General features: G+C 36.9%; 1 protein-coding gene across 1 annotated transcript in view; it reads right to left on the bottom strand.

Annotated features, from left to right (window-relative positions):
* LOC134796100 (clustered mitochondria protein homolog) overlaps positions 1 to 22,383 on the bottom strand; it is a 64,733-nt gene extending 42,350 nt beyond the window's left edge. Inside the window, exon 1 of the mRNA XM_063768057.1 lies at positions 22,031 to 22,383. Within this exon, the coding sequence (XP_063624127.1) occupies positions 22,031 to 22,151 (121 nt within the window). The 5' untranslated portion in view covers positions 22,152 to 22,383. The remainder of the gene's footprint in view (positions 1 to 22,030) is intronic.
* Positions 22,384 to 23,226: the final 843 nt, after the last annotated feature.

Genomic DNA, 23,226 nt, shown 5'->3' with positions numbered 1-23,226 from the left:
TTGATGTGCACAAATCACGCGAGGTGTTTTCGGCTACTTTTTGACCCCCCCTCCCCCTTGGTGATATTTGGTGAGGTTTTTGGCTACCCCCCCACACAACCTCACGTGTATTTTTTTTAATTCGACCTAATTTTAAGATAAATAGTATTGTATGTAGAAAATCTTGTTTATTTTTCTATTTTCGTTAAATATAGACTCGCTATTTTGAAGTGCAGAGTAAAGATTTATGTTTAACGAAACCGAGAAAAAGTATCTACTCATGTGGTAAGTTTTTTTTCCTTAACTCCCCCCCCAACGTGATCTAACTCCTATCTACACGACATACTAGCACTAGCAAAGCAGTTCTGACGAGAATGAATCGTAACAAAATACATAGTGCTAGTAGTTAGGTATGGCACATAATGATTACAACGGGCAGGATCAATAATAGGTCAAGCAAACTGCATCGCCTCATTCAATATAAGGCATACGACTCAATGTAAATCTTAGCCAGGGTGTGTATATACAAGCGTATAATCAAGGGTATTATCAAGTATTATAGATCTAGAGATGGGCCGAACATTCGGCAATTATTCCGTATTCGGCACATTCTGTATAATTTTCAATGTTCGTATTCGGCCGAATAGTTCAGTTCGAACTATTTTATAAGGGCGTCCGCTAGCTAGCGTGGGTGCACTTCGCGGTCAGGCATGAGACGGTTCAGGTTCTTTTCATACTCGTAAACATTTCCGGCCGGTCCAGAGGGTCAAAAACACGCGCGGAGTGCAGATCGCGGACCTGAAATAATTTTCAGCGTTCTAGGCAGTTTTAGCCCAATCGCATATATATTCGGTTCTGTATGATCTGAACCGAATATTTGTATTCGGCCCATCTCTAGTCGTCATCGTCGTCGCCATCATCTTTTACGTAGTTCTAATAGTTGACAACCTGTTTGTCACCTCTAATGATGGTGTCCGTATAAGCTGATTTTGCACCGCATTTAACAGAACAAAATGAGGCAGTGTCATTATAGTTGTCATTGCAAATGCCGTGCACTTAGACGGGTTATTCCCACTAGTAGTTACCACCAAGTTGTTACCAGTAGTAACTACTGGGATTTTTTCCCCATATAACCCACTTAGTCCGTCTCTAGGAATAAAATTGAAAGTGGAAAATATCGGGACAGTGTCAAGAATTGGGGCATTAAGAGGAAAGGGGACGACCGGTTCTCCACACAAACGTAGTCCCCTTTTTCATGGACATTGTGGAAAATATTTTTAACCGTAACCATAACCATAGCTGTGCCCCTACGTTTGACTTTTTTTATTATTGTAAAAATTAGGAGCGTAAAATAGATTTCATACAAATTTTTATATGCTCCTAACTAATAATAATTAAATTTTCGCAAACATCAAACGTTCAAAATCAGCTATGCTGTTGTTGATATACATACAATAAATTGTATCCAATTATTTTCAATAATGTTAATATCCAGAGAGGAAAATCAGGACTACGTTTGTGATGATTTCGAACGAGTCCTTCGTCTTCAATATATTTGCACACTGCGAGTTGGTATTTATTTGATAGATAATTTTGATTATGGTGTGGCTCTGTGTAGGGTCGAAGAATGCGATACCAAGTCGATTTCAGACTTGTCTTCGATGAAGATTGATTTGGTCATCATTTATTGTAAGTAATTGTTATAATATATTATATCATGTTCCTATAGTGACATGACACATTACTACGAGTACCTATACTTTATTTATCGTATGATGATGATGTGATGTCAGAATCAGAACCGAATTAAAAAGACTTATCAATTTGACCCACATGTAGGTACAGTCACCGGCAATAATATGTTACTCTTCGAAGGCCGCAAAAATATGTGACACGCTCTTATGGCTCTACAAATAAGATCGTGTCAGATATTTTTGCTGCCTTCGTTGTGTAACATATTATTGCAGGTGACTGTACATGTACAATTTTACAGGTAGGTATTGTATAGGTAACGCACAATATTCTACACAAATAAAGCATATTTTGTAAGTCAGGTCAGGTGTAAAAATATATGTGACGTCCCACGGTCAAAGGTACCTTATGGCGGGTATGGAGTTATGCATACCCCAGTAATCTACAATAGATAAGCTATCGATAACACAAAAGATCAACCTTCTAGGTTGCGTAGTTACAGAGATATGATTTTTTGAAAATAATGTTGTGAAATGAGCAACTTTACGATAGAGAAGTTTTAAGTTTAGCCGCCTAAAAAACTATGTTCCTGAAGTAAGTTACGTAGGGAAATTAAGGGGGGTGGACTCGTACCTAAGCGTGATGCTTACCACCCACCACTAGATATCATCGTTTGTTCTGACAGAAATCATGAGACATCTGCTTTTAACTCTGTCGATCCAAGCAATATTGATCCTCAACTGGATTGGAATTTTTCTAAGGGTGACTACAGATTACTTTATGATCTCGTATCCAAAGTATCTTGGCAAAAAGTACTGGATACACAGGAAGTTAACAAAGCAGTTGACATCTTTTATAGTATTGTGTATGAGTTATTTGATAAAGCATTCGTAAGGAAAAAGAGGTCTAAAGGTCGTTCTAGATGTTACCCGGTCTGGTTTAGCAAAGATATTATTCACGATATATCTCGCAAAGCTAGAATGCACAGGGAATGGAAAAGCACTAATGATTTAGCTATATACAATGAGTTTTCAAAGCTACGTGCCGACATAAAGCAACGAATAAATAAAGCTTATGACCACTATGTCAGTGGACTGGAAGCTAAAGTGTGTCATGATCCTCGTGCTTTTTGGAAGCATATAGGTAGCCTTAAGTCCAGAGGTGGATTTGAGCCTTGTGTTAGTTTTGGTGGTCAGGAATTCAGTGGTAAGGGGGCAGCTGATGCTTTCGCGAAATTCTTCTCTAGCGTATTCTTGCCCGATACCCCGTCGTTAGATCATAACACCGTGATGCATAATGATAGCTACAAATCCGCAAACTATGTGCATATCAATCTTATTACACCCCGCGACGTTGAAACGGCTTTAAAGAAACTTAAAGCTCAAAGCTCAGTTGGACCGGATAATATTCCACCTTATATACTAAAAGGATGTAAAAATCACTTACTACAGCCAATACTGTACATTTTTAACTTATCAATTGCGACTGGTGTGTATCCTAAACGGTGGAAGCTCTCTCGAGTAACTCCAATTCCTAAATCTAGTAACACTTCAAGTGTAGAAAACTACCGGCCCATAGCCATACTATCATCATTAGCGAAGCTGTTTGAATCTGTCCTGAAGGCATTGATTTCTCCACAGCTAAAACCATTCCTTTGTGACGCACAGCACGGCTTTAGGTCGAAACGATCAGTGGACTCCAACCTTTTGACGGCTACCAACATAATTTCAGAACACTTAGATAGAGGGACACAGGTTGATGTCCTCTATTTTGACTTCAAGAAAGCCTTTGATCAAGTCGATAATGACATTTTACTTGGAAAGTTGTGTGCCATTGGTTTTTCACCTCGATTGTTAAAATTGTTTGCCAGTTACATGCGCGGCAGGCAACAATTCGTAAAACATGGTTGTTTTGTTTCATCCACGTACTCTACGCAATCCGGAGTCAGTCAAGGATCTATTCTTGGCCCTCTGCTATTTGGCATCATGATCAATGATCTCGAGTCAGGTTTGAAACAGAATACTACGTGCCTTTTGTACGCAGACGACTTAAAGCTCATGCATGGTGTCAAACAAATGGCGGATTGTGATGCGATGCAAAGAGACATCAATGCGGTTTTGCAATGGAGTATTTCGAATAAACTGCAATTCAACGTATCCAAATGTTGTGCGATGTCCTTCACTCGCTCCCCAAAGCCTTTAATTGCACAGTATGTACTTGGATCAGAAGTCATAGCCCGCGTAACAACTGTCAAAGACCTGGGTGTTACCTTTGATGTCTCTCTTACCTTTCATGAACACATAAAAGGATTAGCTGCCGATTGTTATAAGCGACTTGGTTTCGTTATCAGAAATGCGCGCGAATTTAATGATCCTAGAGCTATCAAACTGCTCTACACGGCTCTTGTGAGAAGTAAGCTTGAAGCGGCAAGTATTGTTTGGAACCCAGCTGAAAGCACATACGCCCTTCTCGTAGAAAAAGTACAAAAAACATTCCTTAGGTTCTTATATAAAAAGTTGTACACTTATTATCCATTTTTATATCCGACCAAGTACTTATTAGGATCCCTAGGTTTTAACTCCTTAGCAGTAAGGCGGAATAACAATCTCCTAGTGACAGCATGCGGAATTTTACGGGGCGATACAGACTGTCCTGAGCTGATAGGAAGAGTTGTTAGACTCGCTGTTCCATTTGTGCCCAAAAATCTCCTTAGACCGCGAATTCACAACCTTTTGGCAGTACCAACTACACGCACTGTAGCTCATAAAAACTCACCAGCTGTGCGGGCTCTAAGGCTGTTGAACTCGCTTCTGTCATGGGCACCAGAATGTGATATGTTTGCAAGTCGATGGATGATTGTGTGTCAGATGTGTCTGCGGTACTGTGAGATGATGGACGAAAGTTGATTGTGATATTTGTGATCTGATTTTCCTAAATTGTGTAAATACATTATGTATTCTGTAATCTGATGTGTACAGTGATTTGGTCTCGACTGTAATGCTGTATATTATGTTTTCAAATAAATAATAATAATAATAATAAAGGCCGAGAAGGACAAGTCCAGCAAGTACCTAGACTTAGCTCACGAGATTACCGCCATGTGGGATGTTGACTCGACGATCATTGTTCCGATAGTTGTGTCAGCGAACGGTCTCATAGCGAAGAGTCTCGACCAACACCTAGAGAGACTCTCGCTGGGTGGTTGGATCAAGGGTCAGATGCAGAAGGCGGTAATATTGGACACGGCGCGTATAGTACGTCGGTTCCTCACTCTGCGGCCCTGACCACCGGCAGCTTGGGCCAAGCCCCGCTGCCGGCGGCACCCTAGGTTAGGTTTTTTATAATGTGTTTATATGTATTTTTTATTGTTTTGTAAGTGTTTTTATATTTTACTTTTATATTCATATTATAACAAACCTAACTTAAGACGAAAAATAAATAAAGAGAATAATAATAATAATAGTTGACTACAAATAATAATACCTTATATATCTGAGATTTAAAAAATATTGCGACTTGTTCTGTAATGCAAATAGAAACTTTTGATATCGACTGATTTATGTGTATACTAACCAATCTCTTGAAAATAAAGTTTTATTTCATTTTCACGATTGATTGCAATGAGCTCTCAAGATTTAAATTTTATCTATTAGAAAACGACACTGACAGACAGTTTAAGCAAAAAACAATACCGATTTAGAGGTGAAAATGTATTTTCTGACTTTTTCATATAAAATCACAAAATTGAATATTTTTACTTTTAATGTGACACACAATCAATTTTTCTGAGCACATATGAAAGAAATTCTGTCATTCAAATGAAATAAATCCTAAAACCCCAACTAAATACTATATTTAACCCCTTATGCCACTTTAAACTTACATAACAATAACAGTATTTGCTCCATACATTTACGAAAAGGTACCTTATGGAAATAAATCTAATAATACATCACTACAAAATATCAATCATATTACAGTTTATCTTTTATGAATAGAAAATATTAATTTACATTAAACTGCCCCAAATTTAATTAGTTCTTCGTCATAATAATCTTAAAAAAGACCAATAATTTGTATGTAATGAAAAGGTACCTTGTGATTAAGTTACATGATGAGGCATGATGATGATGATGGAACAGTTAGGATAAACTAATAATATTTTGGGGTTAACCTGGTATAAATCGTCTATTTCTTATCAATAATATATTTCGGTTGCTATTGAAGATAAGCGGCATTGAGGTTCAATGACCTCAGATATTCCATAAGGTAATGCGTCGGGTATTGGCATTTTTCAGCAAACCAATGGCTGATTTACTGCATGCGACCAAACCAAATGAAGATTATTCTAGTTAAGAAAGACTTGACGAGAGTAACTTTGGTATAATAGCAGGCTACTTGGATTTGTGATGTCGGTCGATGTACGGTTATAATATTTGCGAGGCGCCCCAACCAGAACTGAAATTATCAAATTAGTTTTGCAGAATGCTAATACAGTTCTCTACCAAACTTCTTTTCCCGTATTGACTAGTTTTTTTGGGAATTTTCAATCTTTTTTCCATAAGGTACCTTTTCTCCTAAACTCTGAGACGACATTACTAGGCTTATAACTAACTTATAACAAAAATAAAAACAGGTAAACAAAGGTTACGCATTAAGGTTTCAGATCACACAATAAAAAAAAAATGAGCATTTTTTCACCTCTTTACAAAACATTTCATATCTCCGAAACTAGAAACCCTCATAAGGTACCTTTTCCCGTGGAACGTCACATATTCATCACTAAAACTAAAAGTAAAATTCCTTAAAGGCGGATAGAATCTACATTTTGTTATAGCGAAGCCGAGCCAACATTTACAATCAAACCAAGGTTATATTTGCAATCAAGAGTTTAAGCACTCGACCAGGCAAAAAACATCAAAAGCCAACTAGACACAAGTCTGCTATGTCAAGTACCTACATATTACATTTATATCGGTACACAATAGTATTTATGCACCGTAATGTACGTAATCACTATTCAACTCACAGCTTGATAGTTAGAACCAACTTCAGAAGTCTTGTGATTAGTGGTTCAATTAAGACGAGTTGGTAACTTTCGAGATCACTTTGTCGTCGTGATAGACGAGTCCGTAAAATACAATGACCCAGCGCTCCATTTTCGTAACCACGCTGTATTTCCGGCTATTCTAAATTAAAATCAACAAGCTGAACCCGACTGAACGGCCTGGAACCAAACCGCTTCAAAAGTTTACCAGACCAAACCAAATTGCATCTTTACTCGCTCTGAAAATCCTTAGAAAGTGTTTTTGGCAGTAACTATTGGTCAACAAAATGTCTCTAACTGTATTTTGAGGCTAAAATTCTCATTCTCTGTCATTCATTTCAATATAACTCTGTCAGAGTTGACGAATAGCAAGATAATTTATGAACCGTGTGCGAACTAAGTGCTTCAGAAGAACAGAAACGGAGCGACTAATAACTCGCCTTGGACTATTATATATGCACGCATGCATGTATCAATGGGTTCATAGTTACAGGACTGCTATTCACAAACGTTTTGCTTAAGGAAAATCTCAGGCACACCAGTATAAGTGTAGGTTTCGACGTCAACGATTCTGAGATCAAGATATACAAGGGTTTGCTCCCAGTCGCGACAAAAAGCTTTGTGAAGGTGGTTGATACAATTGGGCGGGTAACAAGCGGGCCGGTGCCAACGTCCGATCACTGTTCGACAGACACCTAATCATGAGCCAATTAATGGTATTCAAGGGTGTTCCGATTCAAAGTAACTCATTCTTATTGCTTTTGGGCCTGTATTGGACTTATCTATACATGCTTTAGAAATCTTCAGATTACAGACACAGAGCGACAACACCTTAATAACTCAAAGTGGTCAGTCACGACCACCGCCGAATTTCGTAACTTGACACGTATTCTAAGAAATATAACAGTTCAGTATTCATATACAAATTGAACGAGCTACAACTAACTCTAAAGACAAAATTCAATAGACGCCTACTTATACTGTAGAAGATATTTGTTCACGTCCCCGAGCCAATAACGCAGGTAGTAACAGTTTCTTGTTCTTTTATTTATCTTTGTGGCTTTCGGTATAGAGAACAACAACAATTTGATATTTATATTTGAAAGTAACGCCTTAAAATCGAACATTCATAATGTTTAACAAAATAAGAACAAGTCTACAAGACAGAATAATAATAATAAATATAAGACAAGATAAGTACCATTCAAATCATAAACAAAAACAGCTATAGGTAGGATTTCATTGTCGCCTCAAACTAAACCCAATACGGCCTGGATTTAGATAGATAGATAGATAGATAATTTCTTTATTCATACCCACAACATACACGGCATTGAAAAAGTACAAGATAAAAACATGCAAAGCAACTTAATTACTAAAAACTATTAACTATTACATTAAAAAATTATGAAGCCATGTGTCGTGGCACAGAAAAGGCGCTGGCTCAGCATTGTGATGCGGCAAGCCACATCGCTGGTATTCTGCCAGTACCTTACATACAAATATGCAACGCTTATTTAAAAATAGTTGGTACGAGTAATATAAGAAAAAACTACTGTGCAATTTGTGTGTGACGTGTACATTATTGTGTGAGTGTATGTGTGTGTGTGTGTGTGTGTGTGTGTATTTTTGGACATTTAGTAACGTTACAGTATTAAAAATGTCGTAATTATTAGGTACTACCCGAATAGTGCGGTTGGCAAAGTAAAAAGTGGTTTAAGAAGAACAAGAAAAAGAAGGGAGCAAGAGTGAGTTTAAGGCATATGCTTTTGTTGGTTAAGAAGTTGAAGTCGATATCTTATTTTGAAAGTTGCTTTACTCTTTAATTGACGAATTGGTGGTGGTATGATATTCCAACATTTGGTTGCGCGGTACCGAAAACTCCCTTTAAAAGCGGCAGACCGGTGCTGAGGAACCTGTAAAACTATCGCTCGTGAGGCTCTCATTTGGTGATGAAAACTACTTTTTGAAAACCATAGGAGTTTCTTGTAGAGATAAGACGGCTGCTTGGTTTGGATTGTGTCGAACAGCAGGCAAGCGAACATAAGCTCTTGGCGAGCAGCCATTTTTAACATACCTGCATTGTTCAAGAAAGGCGTGACATGAGTACGAGGGGGTATTTTGAAACAAAATCTGGCACAAGCATTCTGAACCCTTTGAATGAGACGCCATGACCGTGCGTGAAGGCAAAAACCGTAAGCTGCAAGACAATAATTAAGTTTTGATAAAACAAGAGCTTCACATAGTCTCACTCGCAGGGCTATAGTAAGAAAATTTTGAAAATTATATAGGACTTTTAAACGATAAAAGCAATTTCGAACAATGTCCACCACATGTTTTTCGAAACGCAGATTTGTATCCAGCAAGAGTCCAAGATTTTTTGCTGCGTCGACGCGATCCACTTTGACGTCATCAATCCTAATGTTTGGTTGTTTTGCAATGATGGCATTAGTCTGATTTAATGATCCAAGCACCATATATTTAGACTTAATAGGATTAAGGACCAGGCAATTCGCAGAAGACCACTCTGAGAGTCGTTTCAGATCCTCATTTAGCTTTACAACAGCGGTAGCGAACTCTCCAGGATGAAACGATAGAAAAACCTGCAGATCATCTGCGTAAAGATGGTATTTACAAAATTTTATGCAGTTGATGATATCGCTGCTGTACAAAATGAATAAAAGAGGCCCCAATATTGATCCTTGAGGCACTCCCCTCTCCACAAGAATAGGATCAGACACCAAGCAAGAACCATCATTTTTTGTCAATTTGACTATTTGCTTTCGGCCATTAAAATAACTATGGAACCACCGTATGGTTTTCTCGTCAAAACCATAGTATCGTAATTTTGAAAGCAAAAGTGGAACATTTATACAGTCGAACGCCCTGGAGAAATCCAACAATACCAAGATTGTACCATGCCCAACGTCCTGTGCAGCCAGGATCTCATCTATAACATCGAGAAGAGCTGTAGTAGTGCCTCGTTTTTTTCTAAAACCTGACTGCTTTTCGGGTAGTATGTTATTGGAATCGAGATATTTTGAAACCTGATCATAAACTACTTTTTCCATTATTTTAGATAAGTAAGGCAAAATACTGATTGGGCGCAAGTCTTTCAGATCCTTTGGGTCATTTATTTTTGGGATCGGCCGGATAATAGCAGTTTTCCAAACTGAGGGTACTTCAGACGTTAAAATGGAAGTATTTATCAAATCTGTAATTATAGTCAAAGTTTGTGGAAGAGTCATTAAAATCATGTCAAATGTTATTCCGTCGTGGCCCATAGCATTGGATTTAGTTGTAAGCAATAGTTTTGCCACTATGGTCTCGTCGACAATACTCAAACTGAACGTGGAGGAGTTGTGCCGGTGGTTATTAAAGTACGCCAGTGCGGCATCATCCACATAAACATTACCCGGAACATTTAAAAAGTTTTTATTTATATTTGAAGGATCATTGAGATCCTGTGGCAATTCAAAGTTGTTCTTAAAATCTGGAATTACATGACGCTTTAAATTTTTCCACAGAGTTTTAGGTTTATTTAAATTATTATTAATATGTTGCTCAAAATAAGCTTTTTGTTCAGAGTACAGACTAGTGTTTACCAATTTTTTCAATGTCTTATAGTTACGTTTGTCCGATTCGTCCTTACTTTGTTTAAATTTCTTTTGCGCTTTGTTACGAAGACTTATCATATACCGTATGTTCTCAGTGAGCCAGGGTTTGGGTGCCACTTTTATTACTTTCTTTTGAATTGGAGCTAAAAAGTCAAAAATTTCCAAGATATAATTGTTAAATAATGCCAATTTGTCATCAATATTCTTTAGAAGAGAAATATGATTCCAATCCAATTGTTTTAGATAAGTGTTGAAGTTGGACTGCTCAATTTTATTTAAGGACCGACTGTAATAAATGGTTGGGGGTACCTTGCATGTTTTAACGTTTAAGTTTATGAAAACCATTGCATGACCGCCCAATTGCTCAATATGGTCCACCTCAGCATTGATTATGGTAGAATCAGTACAAATAAGATCGATAAGCGTAGAACTATGGTCAGTAAAATGAGTTGGCTCTGTTATATGATTTATTAAGTTATTACACTCTAAAAATTCTTGTAATCGCTTAGTTTTATTGTCATTCACGTCTAACATGTTAATGTTGAAGTCACCGCTCAAAATAACACGCTCGTATAAGGAAAATGATACGATTGTTTCGCTTAAGGTGTCCAGAAATACATCTAAACTTAACCATGGTGGACGGTAGGCAGTTCCTATAATAAAACGAATTGAATTTACTGTAATTTTTAACCACATCTGTTCGACGTCCGGGTGAGAAGGGTGATCACAATTTCGAACATTTAAACCTTTCTTAATATAAAAACCTACTCCCCCGCCACCTTTCCGCGTGCCAAGCTTACGAGGGACGTGGCGCAGCCTATAGCCTGGTACAGACGGCGCGCGGCCCTCTTGGCCAGTTTGCAACCAAGTTTCGTTGATAGCTACGATTTCCGGCCTATGTTGCTCCATTGCTACTGAAAACTCGTTGTGCTTTAACCTAGTACAAAGGGAACCTGCATTAAAAAGTCCAAATTTAAAGTGTTTAAGTTTCACTGTATTCAGAGAAAAATAAATAATTATATAATAAATTTATAATTTTATGTGTGAACCAGTGCAGGATAGTGTTCATATAAAGCCATAAGGTTTTGTGTGTGTATACCAACTTGTGAACAAAATTATAAAATGTTTGTCCGAATACGCTCATTACATTTAAATAGAACATTACACATTTCATTAGGATATTATTAAGAGTCACGATATAATAATTCAATAAAACATTAATAAAATTACCTAGCACCAAATCGAAACACTTCATTGAATACATGACCAGACTTATATACTTTACTAACATTAATATTACATTTAAATAGTGCAGTACACATTTCAATACGACCGTAATATACAATTTCATTAACACATTATTAAAATTAACTAAAATAAGATCGATATGTTTCATTAAATACATGCGCAAGCTTAACACTATTAGTATTATTACTTTAATAAAATAAATTAAGGCAGACATATTACTCATTCTAGTCATTATCTTAGTGAGACCAATTTCGCCACGAATGCTATATGTTATCACCGGAAGACGCCACGGGAAAAATACGGTGTAAGTCGCTTTCGTTCCGGATCCGATGTACTTTCGAGGACTCAGATTCTCTGGCATATACTCGTCCTTCCTTACTCCAGATAAACCGCCAACGTTCCGAGCGACCTCTCTCCCGAGCCTTTGCGAATAATTCCCGGTTCTTCTTGGTGAGGCGATCATGTATGTGAAATTTGCTTGCGGCGTGGTCAGGCAGGCCAATCCCCTCAGTGGTGGCACCGCGGCGTACTCGCGCGCCCTTAAGCAACGCATCGCGGAGCGCGCGGCGCGCCAGCCGCACCACAAGCGGGCGCGGGCGCGGGCGCGCGGGGTCCGAGGTGCTGGCTCGTGCTGCTTCCCGTACGGGTCCGACTCTGTCTGCACACACTATGTCACTTTCGTCCAAACTCACTCCAATCTTTGTCGCCAAGGCCATGACGATGTGCACGGTCGACTCTTCCTTGGACTCGGGGATGCCGGAAATCTCAAGGTCATTGCAGAGCGTAGCCTGTTCCCTGTCATTCAGTTCTAGTTCCAGCCGGGCGATAGTCTCGTGCAAAGCTTGTGTGTCAGGACTCTGACTGGACTTACATTCGGCTAGTTGAGACTTTAAGGCTTCGTTCTCTAACTCAAGTAAATTTACTTTTTTTGTGACAGAATCAACATTTTGTTTAAGTCCTCTTATTTCGGCCATTAATGAATTTGTAGAAGTGTTGAATTCCGACCTCAAACTATCAATTTCTTCGTGCAGTCCCAACCTAAGCTCTGCAAATTTCAGTTCTAAAAGTGCCGAGAATGACTTATACGAAATACTACTTTCGTCCTCCTGTTCATGAGGCTGAGGTACTGATCGATTCCCCATCGCGCAAGACTCATTTTCGAGGTCCAGAAGTGATTCATCGCAGGACATGTTCGTCTGGTAAGATTCCGACAGCTGTTCTGTGCGGGCCTCGGTATGGTGAGATTCCTCGGGCGGCTGGCTCTCGCGATTTTGGGAACCAAATTGGTTCAGACCTCTAACCGGAGTGTGTTCCGCGCCCCGTCTGCGAGTCGTGACATTTTTACAACTAGGACACTGCCATTCCCGTTTCAATTGCACCAATTTTTCCCTATATTCGGCGCTTGTTATATTTACGCACTTGTAGTGGTAATTATTTTTGCACGATGCGCACACAAGTAGTTCAATGTCACTAATAGGGAAAGGACAGGCTGAGCACCTCATTTTGTCAGTGATTTGAAATAAGTTCGTCAAAATATTACCAAAGCAAAATCAAAACAAAAGATATTGTAGACACAAAGCACGGAAATGTTGGTAGACGTTAATTGTTCTTCAGAGCATTGAGGTACGCTAAACTCGACGTTAAAACTGACTGGATACTGTTTATTTCTGCACTAGGGCGCTAAGCATACGACATGGCCGGCTTGTCGGCGGAAAGGTCTTAAGCGCTGCTAAACTTCATAGATCAAGCGCGTTCGAGTCGAATTCACTTAACTTTATCGACGGATTACCTTTAACTTGACAGTTTTAACACAAGTCTTTTATTTCTTGCTTTAAATTCACTATTATACACAATTGTTATTATATTTTATATAAGAAATAGTTAATATCTTGATCACTTAAGCAATTAGTCACTGTTTTATCACCAATACTAGAGTTTTAACACTTGAATTATATTTTTCATCACACTTGCTCGGAAAAGATGTATTTACACGTAGGGCTTGCGGGCGGGAAATTGAATTTTTCGCCCTAGGGCGGAAAAAATCTTTTCCGAGCAAGTGTGATGAAAAACACTTATTTACACGTAGGGCTTGCGGGCGGGAAATTGAAATTTTCGCCCTAGGGCGGAAAAGTGTTTTATACAGAAGTTTGTTTTTATTAATTCTCCTTTTTTTCCTTACAAGTGTGATGAAAAACATTGTGTGTGCCACGGGCGGTAAAGAAATTCCGAACTCGTGAACATTTTAAGCCCTCGCTTCGCGTCGGGCTTAAAATTGACACTCGTTCGTAATTTCTTATTTCCCGCCCTTAATACACAATGTACTATTAAATCGCACAGCAACTTGACAGCGATGTTAAGCGTTGCACATCCCCCCCGCTCCTCGATTTCATGGCAGTCGCTTTCTTAAAAATGATTGCCTTATCCAATTCTTCTGATTACGTTAGGGTGGTATATATTCCATCTGTCCAATTGCGTCTCACTCTCTCATTAAGCATAATGTGAGACAAAATACACATTGTACAAAGAAACTGGACAGGTGGAATACCACCCTAATTACGCGGTTGCCGAACGGGCGATAGGCATTAACGTATATATCTATGGACTGGCCTTACGGGCACTAAAAATGGTACTAGTTTAGCGGTGTGACTCACGAATTCCAGCCAATCGTGTAGTCTAACGCAACTAGTTGCGACCAATAGCGTGCGTGATGCGAACTCATCAACCAATCGCGCGCGTGATGTGAACTCATCAACCAAGCGCGTTGTACCGGTGTCACACCGCTGTACTGGCTACTGTCATGCCTCATTATTATTGTCCGTAAAGCCAGTCCCTAGATATCTATGTCAATGGCGATAGGTAGGTTCGTGAGGCGAAAAGCCGGGGACAACACGAGGCAGAAAAGAGACAATATTACAGAACTATTCCAGGCATACCTTTTTCAGACGAGTTCCCAGTTACTATAATAAACATCTTTCCGAAATAGATTGCTTTCAAAATTCGATGTCTAGTCTAAAAACCATAGTTAAACATAAGTTGTTTTAGTACCTAAGTACTGATAGCAGTTATTTCTATCTGGTATTAATATGCAGTAGTTATAATTGTACTTACACAGTTAACATAATTTATAATTTATGAACCTCCAGGTCTTTTTTATTGTATCTTTTGTTGCAGTACATCTTTTGTATTGTATTTTTGATATGTTTATATGACTGTTTGGTTTTCTCAATAAATAAAATAAAATAAAAATATTACCCCACTAAACGTAGATAGAAGTATAAGTACTACGGTGATGTACTATTTTCTTATCATGCAGGCAGAAATCATATCAACTTTATCGGATGTTTAAATTGTGATGGTTAAATCAAACCTGCAAACCAAATGTGATAAAAATGACGGAATATGCTTAATGATAAGGATGCCTTGTAGTGCCTTTAGAACCTGTATTAAAATAGGTATTAACCTCTATCTTGATTGTAAAGCATATTATAAATCGTTACCAAACAGATTTACGTACAAGGTTTTCGGATCAAACCAAAGCATATAATTTTTTATGTGATTTTGTATTTTACTTTTATATTCATGTTATAAACAGTAACTTAAGAAGAAAAATAAATAGAGTGAATAGTAATATAAATATATACCTAGTTATTATGTACTGGGGTGATCTAATTCAAACTAAGTAATAAATAGTTGAATCAAATCGAGTTTCTCTTGTAGTGAAACCAAACCGTCCGAGTATAAATGAAATAGAGAGGGGAAAGGGATGAAAACACCGCCGCAGTTATGCCGGGGCCCCCTTGGCTTTCCCAATCAATACAAGAACGTCTATGCCTTCCAAGTTAGGGACGCTAAGGGGATGCCCTTATGCGTTTTTCTGATCATAAAATAACTTGGCAGTGATAGTATCTGTTGTTGCGTTGATACTAAATACATATACTAGTGGCTCTGTGAGCTGTAGACCTCGCGAGCATAGCTTAAAACTAAATAAATGTATGAATCCGCCATTTATAAAAAAATCCAAAACCTGAATCGACAAAATAAATTTATTAAATTATTGAACCTACTCATAAAATTTCACGAAAATCGGTCGAGAATTGCGACCTGTACACACGCGCCCTATTACAATATAGGTTTATACTATGCAGCTATGTAAACAAAACATATTAGGTTCACTAAAACAGAATCATACGATAAACGATTAAAACCTCTTATAATTTTTTTTTACGTTGTACAGTCAAGTGACTAAGAGAATAACATCTGGAATAACATAGGGAATTAGGTATATCGGCTTAAAGTAATCGGTATGTAATTAATTCCGTTGCGTTGTCCGAACGAATATGTTCATGGAATACGGTGGAAAACTTTTTCAATTTACATGTCTACCCATAATTAGGTAGGTACTTAAAATAAATAAATATCATACCATAAATATAGTTCTTTAAATAGCAACTACATACATACAATAAGTATCTCTTATGCAAATTATATAACTAGCGTGTGGTGGTGAAACCAACCCGCTTAATATTCAAACGGATAAACGGAAGTATAGTCGAAATTAAAATGAAATAACAAGGTACATGTTTACATCGGAAGAGTGCACACAATAATCAGTCTAGTAAAATGAAAGCGAGATACAGGGGTTCGACAATGGTTACACCATAATACAATCAATACAATGTGAATTGTTAAATTGTCGATGAGTGCTCGACGCTATTATTACTTTTAATGTGACCTACGCGCAGGTTGAGTAGCACTTTAAAAAAAAAACCTATAAAAAAACTCAAAACAACAAAGAACTGAGCATGTATGCAGCAAATGTAGCGTAGCTCTTTCATATCTTTACTTAATGAAGTGTACGAAAAAGATACACATACGCCTGGGATTACAAAAACTAAAAAGGTCTCTAAAAATTATATATAATAGGCCTTTATCATCAGTGTGTCTGTGTCAAATGTTTTACGCAGGATCCCGGTCACGACATGCGACACTTGCGTTCGTGGCTGTAAAGCCCTAAACGAGAGAGGATCCCTCGGCCACACACGCTATAAAATTATAGCGGTCGAGTTATTCATAGGATGGGACTATTCATTCCCAGAACCAAATTAAGTGGGGCATCAACTATAAGAGGAAATTGTAAATTGAAACATTTTTGGCGTTCTTTAAATTTTGGCCCATATACATTGAACGCCGCGCTCGTAATTTGCATACTAAAATCGGTCACATATGCTCGGATAACTCATAAGAGTCATAAGTGAAACGTATTTTTACAGGCGCCTTTAGAAATAGGTTTTACTTATGAGTTCGTGGTTCGGTCCTTATGCTTCAAGTGCAATAAGGACCTCTTCATCTGAAATTTCAACAGAAATTCTGATAGGATGGTCCTTATTGCATATTAAGCATTAGGACCCTTCTCCGATGGAAACTCATATATCGTTGCTTATCATGAATAGTGGCATAAAACAAAATGAAATGCCGTTCGATTTTAAATCTTACCAGTAAAAGATAGAATATTAAATGCAATAGCATTTCATTTTGAGTTGTGCCACTATTCATGATAAGCGTCGATATGTATCCAAGATAATTCAGGTAACAATAGAAGAATAAATACTATTATAACGCTAACGCATAAATGGTTAGTATCATATTCTGTGTTACATTTCTTATCACGATTCTGCGGCCTCCATCCATCGTATCGCAACGAAAACAAGAAACGTAATTTAATTACGTAATCAATCATGTCTCCCGGTGATATGCCGGGCCCACTGTGTCAAAAGATACCTTCGACAAACATATGATAAACACGTGTGAAAGACCTGGGGGGCATCTACTGGTTCTATCTTTTTTTTGTCGTCGTCGCTTAGAGCAGTCAATGGTGTGCACAAAAAATGTAAAACTAATTATTTAAGGACGTGCTTTAATTTGAATACAGGCATGACCGTTTTCAGGTTTCGTTGTCGTGTTATAGGTACTTAGGTATTATTGATTTGGATAGTACTTCGTAATTACTATCGCCGACACGCCTAAATAGGTACTGAGTCTTTGTACATTATAGCAACGACATAAGATTACAGAAAAGTTAATTTAATAGTGTTGGGATTACGACGTTATCATTATCCAGATTTTGCAAGTCAAGTTTCACCCACTTCCAAATCGTCGGGTTGACTTTAAAATATAAATTCAGCAAGCATTTGGACCATGGTCAGGCGTGGCTCACTCCGCGATTTCGTCGCTTTGCTACAGGTAGCTAAAAGTATGTCCGTTCCGCCCCAATTTTGGGGAAAGCCATAAGCCGCGCGTGGCGCTGTCGCCACCTAGCGGCCATATCTGTGCTGATCGTAACAGACGCGTTTTGTTAGAGAGTGAGTCTTCTGTGCCACGGTGCCAGGCCGAGGGCAGAGCTGCAGGAGGTTAGAATTCAGACACGACACTGGTTAGTTGTTTCATAGGCGCATCGGAAGACCAGAGGCCGAGCTTCAGGACAGCAGAGCTAGGAGGCGATCAAAAGATGTTGTATCAAATCAAGTAGTTTCCCTAGGCTGTTTTTTAGCCTATCCTCTTTTATACTTTGTACAAAAAGCGAGGAGCTCGCAAAAATATGCTGCCCGGTGCCTCGCAAAGGTTAAGGCCGCCTCTGCGATATTTAGTGTAGGTACACTAAAGGTTCCGTCACACAGGCGCGTTTTCCAGGCAGGGCGTGAGCGTTTTATATGTAAAAGCGGCGCCCCGCTCACGTGCCGCTCGCAAAACGCACCTGTGTGACGGAGCCTTAAAGTAGGCACGTAGGATTTTCAAATAACATTATGTTTTGCTATAAAAATTAGGGATTTCATTGTTTATGGATATCTCTTGTATTGATATAAGTTTTTCTATGAATAGGTACTTATCTCAATAGTTTTTTTTATTAAAAACACCTAGGCAAAAATTGGCCAAACCAAACTATTCTCCAAAACTAAATATACACCTTATTTTCTAGGGTTAGATGACGTACATTACAGTCATATCCCCTGCATCTAACCTTAGATAAGATAACGTAAAAAGAACCGGATATAATATTGTAAAGGAACAATGTCTATTTTAAAGTAAAGATATTATTATGCTAAGCATACTACACTATTTGTATCTCATTTTATCCTTTTCAAGGGTCAAAGACAGACAAACTTTTGGAGGTTACAGGCAACAACTTCAGTCTTAAGTTGAAAGTTTTCTCATACTAAGACTTATTATCTAGTTATCCCACTGTATCCAAATTATTTTATATCACAGAATCATAGCTCTAAACATCACAGAAACATATTTGGGTCATTCCACCGTTTCGGTTGTTACACTTGAACTCATAAAATAAGGTTTTATTCGATATTGTAACAGGAACTAGGAGGTTATAACTATTGATTCATCTACTACTTCGATAATATTATCTTTTCTTGTACACACATAATTAAAGTATAAGAGCAATAACGAGAGAATCACTACAAAGTAGCTGTTTCGGGCGTTACGCGAATTGGCCTATACCTTCTGACCATCAGTACAAAAATGCATAATTTAGCGAATTTTGTCAAGTAACCTCCAATTTTATTTATGTCAAGTAATAATAGTTAGTATAGCCTACTGAAACACTGAAGTAACACTTAGTATCACTTATTATTTAATTTTAATAGAATTAATTACCTGTTTCGGGTGTTACTCATGGTTCGTTTCGGGTGTTACGAGTACGAAATTAAGACAGATTTATCCGAAATTATGGCTCATTTTATTGAAATTATTGTCTTTTTAATAAATTCGATTAAAATCATAAGTAATAAATGCTGAATTATTATAAAATACATTAATCTTAACAATAAAAACTGTTTCTCGAAGATATCATAATTATTTTCTTTCGTTGCGAATATTTCCGAAAATATTCACTTAATCAAAAAATGGTTGATGGTGACACCTATTCATTGAAAGATCTATCCAACGACACCCCACATCACAGGATTAAATGCGAAAAAAATTTAAAAATATTTTTTTTGTACAGGAGCTACCATAAAAAAACTATTTTTTTTGGGGTTTTTTTTCTGGCATGAAGGTTGGGTATGTTTTCTATGGAAAAAGGTTAGTGTTGACTTCTTAAACCAGTTTTCATTTTTGAACCCTTGGTAGCGTTTATTATGGAATGACCCATTTGCGAAAAGCAAACAAAAAATGATGGTAATGAATGATACTACAGTTATTTTATTACTTAGCAAAAATGTGAACTTACATGACATGACCCAAACAAAAAATAGGTAGTCAAATTGGATAGATTGGACTAAAGTGGAGTTCCTAATCTAAAAACCATTTTCATATTATCATATCATATCATTTATTTTCATAATAGGATACTGATCCCTAAATATGAGCTTCAATTGCCTTTTAGCAACTTTTAGTTATCATTACCTAATGAGCATGACACATTAGGAGAACATAATTTGGAAATTTTTGGATATTTTTTTAAATGCAATTAGGGAAAACAACATTAACTGATGGATAGCAAAGCAAACAAAAAGAAACCCATAATATATATGCAAAACAGCTAGAAAAAGATGATAGATAGACCTGAAAATAATGATAAACACTAAAGAGAAGGAAAAATATAGATTTTTATATTTTATAGAGAAAAAGGTGGAAATAAAAATGTGATGTATCAATATCCTCATTATGCTACGTTGTGCCAAAACGAGTATGATGACTGATGAATTAAATATGGCAGAACATGAAAATTCATACATTTACTAAAATAAGAATTTCTATTGGTTATACTTGTATAGATATTTGTGTTCTTGACTGTACATTATTGGTATTGTTTATTCATTTGTCAAGAGCTATAACCACAAAGATAATAATACTAAGGAGATTAAAGGTTTATATAATCCTTGGCTCAGTCAAATATTCTGAATGCCACTCACATCTCTTGTTATTCAAATGGATAACTGGCTCATAAGGATATCACAATTAGTTGCCCTAAATACAATAATTAGGTGTCATGAGATAACCCTGTGGCATCAAGAATAAACAGAATCAATAGAATAGAAAGACTGACTTTTTTGTTTATTATATCTAATAGACGGAATAAAAAAAGACTCCTATTTTAGGTGTTTTTTCATCAATTTGTCTAGTCATGTGTAATTATTGTTTGTGTAATAAATAACCACTGTACTTTTCGCAATTATAAAAAAAACACTAATAGCTTAGCTTCTACAATTCTTGATTATCCATAGCAACGGTAATTATCCAGTTAATTAGCAATAGCAAATATTAATGTAAGAAAATTATACCCCTAGCCCTAGCCAACGTCAATACAAAACCTTACAAGACAAATTTTGTTTGTCTGAAAAAAGATGGAATTCAAGGCCTTTTTTAAAACTTTTGAATGTCTAGAGGGTATAATGATTATATACATATTATATCAACACTAAAGATGTGTGTAAGGATGTTTATATGCTAATTAATGTTATACACTTTAAGGAAGTTGCATAAAGTTTTCTATAAGGAAATACCTAGAGTCTAAACATTTGTAAGGAGTTCTAATAAATTATTCTCATAAATCTTCTGTATAATACGGGTATTCAAAGCATTAAGTGTATTAGTTTAAATTTATTTGATAACTGATCTCTGAATCACCTGTAAAAATTGGGAGGTCTCTTTTCCTAAAAGACTTCTAAATAGTATTGATTACTGAAATAATGTTAGTAAAAACTAATTCTATTTTCTACTTCTGTTACTCTAGTCTTTAAAAGGGCAGTCTAGAAGACAACAGTAAATTGTTCTTTATCAAGCAACATAGAATCATAATATTGGTTTTATTCAAAGGTAGAAATTAAGGGCACAATAGGTCATGGATCACAGTACTACATTGGCAAGTATAATATTTTGTTGTGTATGTATTAAGATTGCACATTAACTGCCTGCCCCACTGTATACTTGAATAACAAGCTGTTCAACTAGATATGATAAGCCTTTCCTATGTTAATAGTAATAATAGTTACCACATGCAGACTAATCTTTGCTCAAATATCACCCGTATTGCGCTTATTAATGTTGAGGAGTAGTAAAAACGAATAATATGACAATGAATGACATTACCTTGAATATGTAATCATTACACAACTTCTTACAAGTATTACATGGGACCTATGTGCAGCAACAAAATTGTCTTCGAGTTAACTACATAATTAATAAAAACATTTAAACTAGTACAAAATATACTTGCAATTTTTCAGATATCAGAGAATTGCGTGCAAAGTGCACAAGAGAGCAAGCTGATCACATGATACTGAACTACAAAATTTGGGCGTCACATGACCTAAAATTTTGACTGGATGCACTTTGTTCAGGCTAAGGAAACATAGTTAAAATAATAGAATCTAGTAATAACCATGCTCAATGTTACATAACTGAATGCATGAACATTTATAAAATTAAAACTTACCTTTGATAACATTCTCGCTACCACTCTTGTCCTTCACATTGTTGCTAGCCGAACCGTTTTTCACTTTTTGAGAAGTATTTTTTGTAGAATTATCATCATTCACTTCACTTCCGAGAGCCATCACAACACGAGGAACAAATCCGGCACCGATTGACCGCGACAAGCACGGCCCACACTCAGCTGAAGCAGCACATGCGGTACAATTAAGGTTCAATTTCGACTGACAGTATAATGTGCTCCCTGAAATGAAGCTAAATTCCAATTGGTATTCACCAAAAAGTAAATCCTATCAGAAACCCACTCATTTAATTCAGGCGAATAATACCACCTTACTGCGATATCCACAGTTTTACCGTTGCAATAAACGTCACAAAATTAAACGTAATACATTGCACAAAAGTATGAAACTTAGACAGAGTTGACAAGATCCAAGCAAGCAATGGACGTGAGTATTTTGGACACACCTTTTTATGTCTGAATGACTTTTCTGTTTCAGCGCTAGAAGCGACCTCTTCCGGAAAATTATCAAAATTTTTAAATCAATGACCACTGATAGAGGTTGTATAGACGGCGGATACAAACATAAATGAATGAGATGTATACATACGTAATCGCACATGTGCAAACGAGATGCACTGATATATTTTCTGACTTTTAAGGGGTCTATAGTTGGTCTATAGATATTAAATTATAATGATTTTTCTTAAACTTTAAGGGGGCTATACATATACATGTAACAATAATATAGATTTGATTAGTTTACAACAACGGTAAACTATAGCTGGTCAAGCAGATCTTGTCAGTAGAAAAAGGCGGCAAATTAGAAAAATGTAGGCGCGAAGGGATATCGTCCCATAGAAAATTTGAATTTCGCGTCTTTTTTTACTAACAAGATCTGCTTGACCAGCTATACAAGACGCACTTGTCCGTTAGAATGAGATAGATGTATGTTTTTAATTAAAACTTTATATGAGAAATCAATCCTTTCGCCCACATTTTTTAAATTTGCCGCCTGTTTCTACTGACAAAGTGGGTGTCCCAGAGTATAATTGATATTTGCGGACACGAATGCTATAGCATTCTCGTAGTTTTTTTATGGTTATTTGTTTCATTTGGCCTATGACACATGACGTCATTTCATTGTATTTTTACAACGTTCGATACGTTTTGGAACGTTCGAAAAAAAAAAACTGTCT

The sequence above is a fragment of the Cydia splendana genome, chromosome 13, assembly GCF_910591565.1.
Source record: "Cydia splendana chromosome 13, ilCydSple1.2, whole genome shotgun sequence".
In the NCBI taxonomy this organism is placed as follows: domain Eukaryota; kingdom Metazoa; phylum Arthropoda; class Insecta; order Lepidoptera; family Tortricidae; genus Cydia; species Cydia splendana.
Note: the sequence above shows the minus strand (reverse complement) of the source record. Positions and strands in the feature narration are given on the sequence as shown.